Source organism: Pistacia vera, unplaced genomic scaffold (assembly GCF_008641045.1).
Source record: "Pistacia vera cultivar Batoury unplaced genomic scaffold, PisVer_v2 Contig310, whole genome shotgun sequence".
Taxonomy (NCBI): Eukaryota; Viridiplantae; Streptophyta; class Magnoliopsida; order Sapindales; family Anacardiaceae; genus Pistacia; species Pistacia vera.
Window position 1 is genome coordinate 671450 of NW_022196125.1, and position 11487 is coordinate 682936.

Genomic DNA, 11487 nt, shown 5'->3' on the forward strand with positions numbered 1-11487 from the left:
CAAATTCTCCAACTAACTAATAATGACTACATGTTTGCCAGTGACAGAACAAAAAATGTCCGAAGATAATAAGGATTTGATAATCAAGTTAGTCATTCTAAAACTTCCAGTCAAGATGCTGATGCTTTTTAAATGTGTATCAACGGACTGGCTTCACTTCATCAACAGCAAAGAATTTGGGAGTTTGTATCTTCAACATAGCAAGACAAATAGCGACAACCTCCATTTGTTTGTGTCAAGCCGTCTGGTTATTGGCCCAAAGAGGATTCAAACATTTGTTTCTGTTGATGCTTCTCGTGATCAAACACTAATACCAGTTTACAGCCAACGGTTTAACACGGATTATGAAATTGTGGGCTGTTGTAATGGGATAATCTGCCTCTATGGTGATGTGTCATTTATGGGATTTAGACTTGCTCTCTGGAATGCATTCACCAGAAGGTATAAAATGATACCCCATGTCAGGGTAAACAGGATTCTGGGAGCTTCCAATCGTTTTAGCCATGGATTTGGACATGATGAGGTGACAGATGACTATAAGGTAGTCCAGATCTTCCAATCATTCAAGGATGGTAAGCTGTTGGCAAGTGATGTAAAGGTTTACAGCTCAACATCAAATTTGTGGACAAAGGTTGAAGAGTTCCCATTCGGTGGGTTTGATTTTCCCAAGAAGGGGTGTTTCATAAATGGAGCTTTACATTGGCTGGCACGTAAAATGAATAAATCAACTGCAAAACCCGTAGTTGTTAGGTTTAACCTAGGGGTGGAAAAATTTGATCTGCTGCAAGTTCCCGATGTTGACAGCATTGATGACCTCTGTTTGGGGGTTTTAGGAGATTGCTTGAGTGTCTGTGCATCAAATGAGGAATTCTCCACTGCTGTCATATGGGTGGCAAAAAACAAGGAACCCTGGACCTGGATTAAACAACATTTAGTTGTGTTTGGAGACTCTAATTCTAATGAAGCCTCATACTGCAGGCCTTTGACATATACGGATAAGGGTAAAAAACTTCTCCTAGCTGTCGGGTTGAGGACTGTGCTCTGGTATGATTTGAGGGACAAAGAATACAGCAAATTTCCCTTATCTCGTTTCGTAACTGGTTTTGAAGTTGCGACGTGCATTGAAAGTTTGGTGTCGCTCGGTGTCAATAGCAGAGCTGATGTATAAAGACATCCTTAAAAGTAGCACATTTTCAGTTTTGTGTTAAGTTGAGAAAAAAATACTGGTTTACTAAAACATTTCTTCATGTTTCTAGCATCAATTGATTCAACAATTGAATAACTGGAGTTATCATATTATTCCTTACTAGTTTGCGAGTACAAAATACCAAAGCATGCTAAATAGTTTAAAATTTATTAAATCATCTATGTTTGGTTGAGAAAGGAGAGTTATGGAATTAGGTTGAAATTTATGTTTCGGTCTGTTATTGTCTTTATGAGTTGGTAGTACAATGGAAAAGGCAACAGCTTTTCTCATGAAAGGTCAAATTTTTTTAATTGTTGTCTTTGTAAGAAATTTAATTTGACGGAATAGACTGCAAAACTGTTTTTGTTCCATGGTGTGGTGGGATTATCACGAGTGAGATATTCCCATTTCCCAGCTTTCAGGTTGGCTCGTGTAAGAATTTCGGCCATCTGGATAAAACATTAAAAGGCCTCTGTTTTTCGGGGAGGTTAGGTGAAGCTAATAGGCTTTTATGGCGAACGGGAGTGAAAGTGGAAGCAGGGACATATTCTCTTTTATTGCAAGAGTGCATATTCATGAAAGAATATAGAAAGGGGAGAAGAATCCATGCACAAATGGTTATTGTTGGGTATGTTCCCAATGAGTATTTGGAAAATAAATTGTTGATATTGTATGCAAAGTCAGGGAATCTAGTAACTGCTCATGTTCTGTTTGATAAGTTGCAGGAGAAAAGTTTAATTTCTTGGAATGCAATGATTACTGGGTATGTGCAGAAGGGGCTTGAAGAATTTGGACCAGAATTCTATTATAAGTTGAGAGAAAAGGACCAATACACCTTTGCATCAGTGTTCAGAGCGTGTGCCACCTTGGCCACATTGAGCATGGCAAACGAGCCCATGGTGTCATGATAAAGTGCAATGCTGGGAAAAATGAAATGTTGTAGTCAATAGTGCCCTTATAGATATGTACTTTAAATGCAGCAGTGTTTTTGATGGGCATCGAGTATTTGATAAATTATTAAATAGAAATGTTGTCACCTGGACTGCATTGATATCTGGGTATGGCCAGCATGGGAAAGTGATAAGAGGTTCTGGAATCATTTCAGAAGATGAGAGATGAAGGTTTCAGACCAAATTACATTACTTTTCTTGCAGTGCTTGCTGCTTGCAGCCATGGAGGTTTAGTTAGCAAAGGCTGGTATTATTTCTCATGCAAGACGAGGGATTATGGAATCCAACCTAAAGGGCAACAATATGCAGCCATGGTTGACCTTTCAGGGCGAGCTGGGAAGTTGCAGGAAGCTTATGAGTTTGTTCTAAACTCACCTTGCAAGGAACATTCTGTGATATGGGGGGAGCATGTAGAATTCATGGAGACATGAACCTGGTGAAGCTTGCAGCAACAAAGTACTTTGAATTTGATCCAGACAATGCTGGGAAGTATGTGGTATTGGCTAATGCATTTGCCATAGTTGGGTCCTGGGACAATGTTGCAGATGTCAGGGGGGAAGCTGAGAGAGATAGGGGTGATGACGGAGCCTGGTTATAGTACGATTGAAGTTCAAGGAGTGGTCCACTTCTTCCTTATGAGTGATAAATCTCATAGTCATTCTGAGGAGATCTATGAGATGATTAAGGAAATGACTTGTACTTTAAAGGACGCAGGCTATGCTCCCGATTTATGTGGCAACTAGTCAGGTCGTTGAAATTATTTCCTTTCCCATACATTTCTATTTCTTTATGCTTGTTATATCAATGCGGCCTTTTGTGTGTTCGTAAGGCTCCACATGTCTCAACCTTAGTGCTGTTAGGAAATATATAGAATATGGTGGCCTCTTATATAGGTATGGTGCTTGAAATATGCTATTGTTTCTTATGTGCATTAGATGTCTAATTGGGCGTAAGTCTTCAGTTTGAATCTTGCTGTTTGAACTCTTTATAAGGTGGTGATATGGAGTCCCGAGTATTCACCACCTCCTGTGATATCCACTATTTGTTACCACTCTTAAATATTCACGTTGGATTTTGAGTATGCAGGTCATCAAAGAGGATGTTGACCTGCTTGATGTCCTACAGTAATTGTTCCCTGTCCTACCAATCTTCTGCTAGGCAGTAATTGAGGTTATTCAGATTTAATTTGCCATGTCTGCTGAAGTCTGCTTCTGACACATTTTTGTAAAAGGAGTGATAGAAAGCCTGGGTGGTTGGCATGTGAAGTTTATGGATAAAACTTATCACCGTCTCCTCACTAGAAGACTAGGAGGAAACAGATGCTTCAATTCAACTTTTCTATGTGCCTTCAATCACAAGTTGAGGGCAAGAAAGGTTGAATTACTGTTAAGGAATCTTGCTTCTTCTTCTTCATCCTATTTTTTTATATATTTTTTGTGCATATATTTTTTATACCTCATCTCATTGCTTCTCTCTCCTCTCTCTCTCTCTGCAACAAACCATGTAAAGTATGGTTCACAGATGAGCAGAGATTATCACCAAATAGTTCCTCTTATCCCCCACTTTTTTGGGCACGAAGTCGGGGTTTTGAGGTTCAACATAACTGCTTGCGTCAACTCCTTTGGGCAATCCAACGTTAACAGGAGCCCTTCTCTTAGATCCTCCTGAATCAAATTTAACCAGTAGCTTACAGTTACACCACAACACATCAGCATAAAATTCAAACAGGCACATAAATTTATTCTTAAATGAAGAAGAGAAAATAGATATTTACCATTGTTTCCACCAGTCTTTTTGCCTCTATGCGTTGCTTCTTCTCCTTCTTCTTCTTCTTCGAAATAATCTTCATCACCATCATTTTCAACACCCTCAATCACAACAATGTCATCCTCATCATCTTCTTTCTCCTCCATGTTCACATCCATGTCAATGCTCACGGTGGCACTAGTTTCCCTCTTCTCGCATCCACTTTTCTCAAAAATCAGAACATCGAACATATTATCACCATCATAGCTAAAAACTAAAGAATCTTCCGGCTCTACATAATTATCTTCAACAAACTTCTGCCAGCCATTTGCAAATAACACCATATATCAGTGTAGGCCATCTCCACATGCCAACGCTTTCCCCTTTGATTTTGAAGCACAGCTTTCTTCGGGAATCCATTCAAGTACTTCACAAAAGCATCCGGGATTCTCTACAGAACAAATTAGTAGCTTTATCAGTCATAAAATATCAATCATAACACCCAAGAGATGATTGAAAATTGTTATCTGTGCTTCTTTATATAATCACATCAACATTTTAAGTTAAAAATTTAAGTTGTTATAGTTTAGCGCTCTACAGATATATATAAACTAAACAATTTTATAACCAAAATCAACCCATTGAATACATTATTCAACCCCTATATCTACTCATTAAACCCACTTGCAATATTTTATCAATCAACTTTAGTTGTCTGGTGCTTTAACGTAGAGGTAGCTCTCTCGATTTCTTTAAAAAATGACTGAAATATCATCTCTTTATTTAACCGAAGAAAAAAAATGATATTTCAGTCATTATTAATGACGGAGCTTTGGTTCTGCGCGTGATATAATTCCCTTGGCAGATTACGTTACTAAATTAACCGCTTGATGCAAGTTCTGCGGGAAGTGTGCTTCTTCACCTTAAGGAAGACGGAAGAGATACAGATTGAACCGATTGGAAGATCTGATATCTACATGCATGCATGCCGACAGCACCATGTTAGCGGACAAGTAGTTGCAGAAGCTGAAAGAATGGTTCTAGAGTCGCACAAGTCTCACTGTGAATCAGATGTGTAGTGTAGTTCAGCCGTTCATTCTCGCAGAAAATCTAGATTTTCTGCGAGCACTCAGCTGGATGTGTTAAAAATTGCTGTGTAGTTGCACAGCATATTTGAACTCATTGTTTTGTGACATATAGTTGCACAGCTGTAAAGTTTGTCTTTTTTAGATGGTGATGGTATCTATGTCGTCTAATGTTATGCTTGCCATCTTGTCTATATAATTAACGGATGCTAATTTGACTTCAATTGTGTTACATAAAAATTTCCATCATCCATGTCCATTCCAAGGCCACATCAATCCTATTCTTCAGCTGGGCACCATTCTTCACTCCAATGGCTTCTCCATCACAGTTGCTCACACCCAATTCAAAGTTCCTGACACTTCCAAACATCCTGATTTCCTCTTCATACCATTATCATTATCAGAAGGCTTATCGAACACTAGTCAAGTCCCTGGTAATTTTTTAGCTTTTGTGTCTGATCTTAAATTAAACTGAAGAGCTCCACTACAGGAAGTACTGATTCGGATCATAGAAGAACAGGATCAGCACGACAAGCTTCCCTGCGTCATTTATGATGGACTCATGTACTTTGCAGAAGCAGTGGCTTGCAATCTGAAGCTACCAAGCATTATGTTACGCACTTCTAGTGCGACCAATTTGCTAAGTTACTATGCATATCCTCGGCTTCAAGAGGAAGGTTATATTCCTTTCCAAGGTCATGAACTCAACCTTATCTTCAATGAATTGATGCAGATACGATTTCTAATACCTGAAACTACCACTTTTTGGTGCAGATTCTATGAATTTGGAATTAGTGCCAGGGCTTCATCCCCTCAGATTCTCCTACTCCCGGATACTTTAAATCATCATCCTTATTTGAAGTACTGGGAAGTGGCAGCTCATGAAATTCTTCATCCTCGAGACTAAAAGCAACAATTAACCAAGGGGATTCGAAATCTTGAGCCTCCATCCTATATGATTCAAAGTACACTAACCAATATAATGAACCATTTACAAAACAAGCACTACGCAAAAACTTAAATTCACTATAAGGGAAGTTTTCAATCCTCTTCCATGAATTCAATCTTAGACTGTACACTTCTGCTTCATTGCCAATATGCCTATAAGATTTCAAGCCATATGATGGAATTAATTTCAAAACCTTATAGTCATTGCTGACATCATCATATCCAAATCCATAGCGATAAGCTGGGGAAAGGCGAAGCTTGCTGACACGTGCAGTGGGTAACTTCTTATACCTCCTAGTAAATGGATTCCATAAAATAAGTCTCTCATTCTTAGGAATTGAATAGGAAAGACAGAGCAACCCATTGCAGGAACCAACAATCTTGTAACCCTTATCAGATGTAAATACGTTGTTGAATTTAGTTAAGGGTTCATCGAAAACTTCATCAAAAGCCAGCGAGTAGTGATCTGTTTTATTTTCACAATCGGAGAGAATAACATGAAGGTTTGTTTGGGTATTAATGGAGTGTTGAAGATGTAAGCTGATGAAATGTTGGCTGTCCGCTGTCGATCAAAGCGCACCACGACTTTGACACACATCTAAAACGAACAAGGGATTTGTCAAGGGATTTGTCGGGCAGTCTGATGAGTATTTCTAAGATTAATTCTTCAAGATGTTCGATCATCGTGTCGGTTTGAGACTACTAAAAATTAAAAACAAAAACAAAAACAAAAAATTGAGGTTTGAAAGTTAACTCACAAGTAGGGCTGTATACGAGCCAGTGTTCGGCTCGGCTCGTGAAAATTTAACGAGCTCGAGCTCGAGCTCGAGTTTGACGAGCTCTGAAAACCAGGCTTGATGCTCGAGTTCGTTAAATATTTTGAGCTCGAATTCAGCTCGCGAATCGCTCGTTTATAAGTCCTCAATCCAAAACAATCCATCAACAATCCTTCAAAATAGCCCCAATACAAAGCCAACCCACTAATCATCACCAACCATCATCAGATCCAAAGCCAAATAGCCACAAATATATGACTCAAAATTCCATCAACTGTGAGAGATAGAAGAAAAGAGAAGAGGAGAGAAAAGAAAAGCAAAGAAAAGCAAAGAGGGAGAAGGAAAGAGATGGAAGAGCGAAGGAGAAGTAAGAAGAAAGGTGAAGAAGAAGGAAAATGGAGGAGGAAAAAGATGAAGGAGAAAAAAGATGAAGAAAAGGGAAGGAGAAAGTGGCGACGCTGGAGAAAGAAGATAGGATTTAGGAAGTGGGATAATTTATATTGGATATAATAAATTACGTATAACCCCCTAATACTTAAAAAAATAGCACTTATACCCTTTCGAGTCATTCACGAGCCTATCGAGCCGAGTAGTGGGTGGTTTGTAGCTAGGCTCGAGAGGGTACTCGAGCTGCTCGAGCTCGAGCTCGACTCGACTTTTGTCGAGCCGAACCTGGCTCGCTTACCGCCCTACTCACAAGTACATCAGAATGAACTCTTAGAGCTAAGAGCTAAAAATTAAAAACAAAAAATTGAGGTTTGAAAGTTAACTCACAAGTACATCAGAATGAACTCTTAGAACTGAGAGCTTCGTTCTGGATGGCTAGCTCCCANAGAAATAGAGGAAATCAGTTTCATCGTCTGCATATTTTCATATCAGTAAAAAATATTCACAAAAACTGATCCTTGGCCTAAAGCAAACTTGAAGCTCCATTCAATCTAATTAATAAAGTGACTTTATCATTCACAAGCACTTATTATAATATGAGAAAGATTTAAACTTTCTTCCTCTCTCAATTGCTCTCAATACATTAACCCACCAAATTAAAAAAGAACAAGAGTTCGAAGTTGGAACCCTCGACGGTTTTTTCATAAAAACAACTCACAGGCCGGACCATCCGGTTAGTCCTAGTTGGTAACTCCAAAATCTACCCACTTAAATATTCGCTAAACAATATGTTATTGCCAGTTGATTTTTTTTTTTTTTTTTCATTTTCTAAATTGGAATCCTGTTCAATTTAACAATAGTCTTAAAACTCATGAGTACTACAATTCATAATTTTACATACAACAAAACTCAGAGCTTGTAAAGCTAACAGATTTCTTCACTTTTACTGCATATTTTTGCAACCCATCAACAATAGAACAGTAAAGAATCAAACTTTTCATCATCCATATCAAAGAAACCAAAAAACAAAAAAACCCAGAAAAGAATGTGCTGAAACAGAGAGAGTAAATGAAATTACCAGGCCATCAAAGCCATGCTTTGGCAGAAGCCATGCGATCTCTTGTTTTTGCTGTTGTGTGTGTTGCCTGCCATTACTCTCTTCAGTTTCTGAGGGTTTTGGAGAAGAAAAGTACTTTCGGAGAAAATGAAAGTGACACGCTGACAGCTAGAGCAATAAAAAAAAGGTGCCTAGCCACTGCGTTTCAGACTAGAAGCTCTGAAAGCTGCAGAGTGTAAGCAGGCAAAATCTCTGAAATGAGGGGCCGGATCCCAGGCTCAAGTCTCAACATAACTTCTGGGAAGTCCTTTTTGAAAAAGTACTTTAAAAAAAAATACATAATTACTAAAACATTGCAATAAAATATGCTAATTTTCACAAATAAGTAATAAACATCAATACTAAATTTGATTATTTGCGTTTTTGTCTAACCATTGCAATAGCTTCTGGGAAAATGCCCTTTTTTTAACTTCCTTTTCTCATTTAATTAGCTTTTTCAGAAAAAGCACATTTTATTTTAACTATTAATAATTCTCCAAAAATATTATCATTTAACTAAACAAAACCATGCTGTTCAAGAAGAACAGCCAAATGTCTGCTTCAAGAAAAGAAACAGGAATTTGGAAAATAAAAATATAAGAAACATTACATAGAACTCCCCCTAAGTTTAATACATAAATCAACTACGGTTGAAATACCATGTTGGCATTGAAAGTGTTTTCTTAGAGACGAATAAATAAGACATAAATGTATGAGTCTTGAAAATTTTAATGTGCAGCCCTATTAAATTTGTCTTCTAGTGTGAAACTACCAACAGTTTTACATATTTGTACATTAAAAACTTCGAACGCCAATGCCAAAAGATTTTCAATTATATATAAATTCACAATTGATCCAATGTTAATTATTACATTAAGACATCAAAATGATATGAAATATCCTTAAGCTACTTCATCATTAATAAATTCTTTTTCTTCATAAGAACAAATGATATTATAATTAATAGGTCATCTCTAATCAAATACGAGTTGCATGTCAGCTTTTGTGACAAAAAATTGTGAAAAATGTTCGTTACTTATCACTTAGGGGGCTTTAGCCTTTAGGTTTAATAAAAGCTTTGACTGATGGATGGATTGAATTTTGAAAAAGCCATTTCAACAACTCATGGACGTTTCCTCCTTGTCAAGAATCTCTTAAAATCAAAAACAAATCTCACAATATATATTCTGAACGATTACATAGTCACTTGAATCTCTCAATGGGATTTGATACCGTTAAATGAATGAAGCATACGACGTCGTTTAACCAGGAAACAAAACGCTGTCGTTTTGTTCATTATTCCAAATGAATCTCAGCCGTCAACGATAAAGAGAATCCAACGGCCCAAATGCATTCAGAAGTCAACAGTATAAAAGGAGACTATTCACTCATTTGAGGACGATCGAGTTTAGGTATTCTTTTAGGTTTCTCTGTAAAATACGTTTGGTCTGGGTTAGGGTTTCATGCTCATTCTGGGTTTCTTCTCTGTGTGAATCTATCTAGAGTTGTGTTTGAGGGCAGGGGTTCCTTGAAGGTTAAAGAACACTCTAGGGTTTGTTAGGATTTGCGGGATACAGGGAAGTGAGTGAGTGTTTGTTTCTGGGAATATCAGTGAAAGAAAATTCTTCTGTAAAGTGTAATCTTTGAAGAAAATCAATACTAGTGCAGCGAGCTCCATATTCTGGAGTTCAACGTGGATGTAACTTGTTCTATATTGAACAAGCGAACCACGGTATATCTTGTGTTGTGTGTTTGTGTTTTGTTCTTGCAGATTCTGTTTTGTTTTGTAGCTAATCTTGCAGGTTAAAGGATTGGTATTGATTTACAACAAATACAATAACATGGCATTAATTAGTACGATATTATTTATGATTTCCATAACAAGTATAACAATGGTTTAGATAAATAGCTACTAATGTTTCAATTTAACACCAACTATTAAGAGACAAAATTTCGATCAAATTTATCAATACAACAAGGTTTTCAGAAATTTTTTTTATTGTCACCGTTGTACATATATCATCTTTACTATTAATCTAAACTTTTATTGTCACCGTTGCAACCCATCAACAATAGAACGGTAAAGAATCAAACTTTTCTTCATCCATATCAAAGAAACCACAAAACAGAAAAGAATGTGCTGAAACAGAGAGTAAATGAAATTACAAAGCCATCACAGCCATGCTTTGGTAGGTACTGTTTGCAGAAGCCATGCGATCTCTTGTTTTTGTTGTTGTGTGTGTTGTCTGCCATTACTCTCTGGCTCTCTGCAGTTTTTGAGTGTTTTGGAGAAGAAAAGTACTTTCGGAGAAAATGAAAGTGACAGCTAGAGCAATTAAAAAAAAAGGTGCCTAGGCCTAGCCACTGAGTTTCAGACTGGAAGCTCTGAAAGCTGTAGAGTGTAAGCAGGCAAAATCTCTGAAATGAGGGCCCGGATCCCAGGTTCAAGAAGAACAGCCAGATGTCTGCTTCAAGAAGAGAAACAGGAATTTAGAAAAAACATGTGTATCCATGTAAGAAAAATCACATAGAACTCCCCTAAGTTTTAATACATAATTCAACTATGGTTGAAATACCATGTTGGCATTGAAAGTATTTTATTCGAGAGGAATACATAAGATATAAATATATAGGACTTGAAAATTTTAATGTGCAGCCCTATAAAATCTGTCTTCTAGTGTGAAACTACCAACAGTTTTACACATTTGTACATTAAAAACTTCGAACGTCAATGCCAAAAGATTTTCAATTATATATAAATTCATAAAAGAATAATCCCATTTGCCATTCAAGTGAATGTAAAACTTGTTTCAATGTTAATCATTGAGACATCAAAATGATAATATTAATTAACCTACAGAAATATCCTTAAGCTTCTTCATCATCAACAAATTCTTTTCTTCATAAGAACAAAGTATAAACATAAATTTAAATATTAACATAAACATAGTTTGAGGCGGAAATATGTGTCTACTAAACTTTCGCCATCGATGGTTTAGTCCCGATTTGGTTTCAGCTCAGCTCCTTGAACCAGAGTTGCGGATGATATGCACCTTTATGATATCTTGCACATTCCCCTCCGTTTGCGGAAATTCACAAATGCCGACATCATCTTTCTTCACATGGTTCCACCGGCAGACAGCTGCCCACCCACGAATAATTGTTCGACCATCCTTCCAATTGAAAACCTCTCCACACCATTTTCGCTCGAGTTCATCATGAAAGAAAATGTTTTCGGCTAATTCAAGTTTAAAATCTTTCAAGACTTTTGATGAAACATTCTGCAGAATGAGAAAGAGATTTCTACCATAAA

The 11487-nt window shown here is 37.2% G+C and overlaps 2 protein-coding genes and 1 pseudogene across 2 annotated transcripts; 2 read left to right on the forward strand and 1 right to left on the reverse strand.

The window, feature by feature from the left end:
* The first annotated feature begins 22 nt into the window (after positions 1–22).
* Positions 23–1168, forward strand: LOC116136300 (F-box protein CPR1-like). Its single transcript, XM_031422016.1, has one exon. It carries the CDS (start codon positions 23–25, stop codon positions 1166–1168), a length of 1146 nt encoding a protein of 381 aa, XP_031277876.1.
* Positions 1169–1451: 283 nt separating this feature from the next.
* LOC116136301 lies at positions 1452–2879 on the forward strand (annotated as a pseudogene).
* Positions 2880–3651: 772 nt separating this feature from the next.
* LOC116136302 (putative B3 domain-containing protein Os03g0621600) lies at positions 3652–4226 on the reverse strand. Its single transcript, XM_031422017.1, has 2 exons — positions 3911–4226; positions 3652–3800 (listed from the first exon to the last, which is right to left on the reverse strand). The coding sequence occupies exons 1-2, from the start codon at positions 4224–4226 to the stop codon at positions 3652–3654; spliced, it is 465 nt and encodes a 154-aa protein (XP_031277877.1).
* Between the last annotated feature and the right edge of the window lie 7261 nt (positions 4227–11487).

Coding starts and splice junctions, on each gene's coding strand:
- LOC116136300 (XM_031422016.1), top strand. CDS start 23: ATGACTACATGTTTGCCAGTGACAGAACAAAAAATGTCCGAAGATAAT.
- LOC116136302 (XM_031422017.1), bottom strand. CDS start 4,226: ATGGTGTTATTTGCAAATGGCTGGCAGAAGTTTGTTGAAGATAATTAT. Junction 3,801..3,910: donor AAAGACTGGTGGAAACAATG/GTAAATATCTAT, acceptor AATTTGATTCAG/GAGGATCTAAGAGAAGGGCT.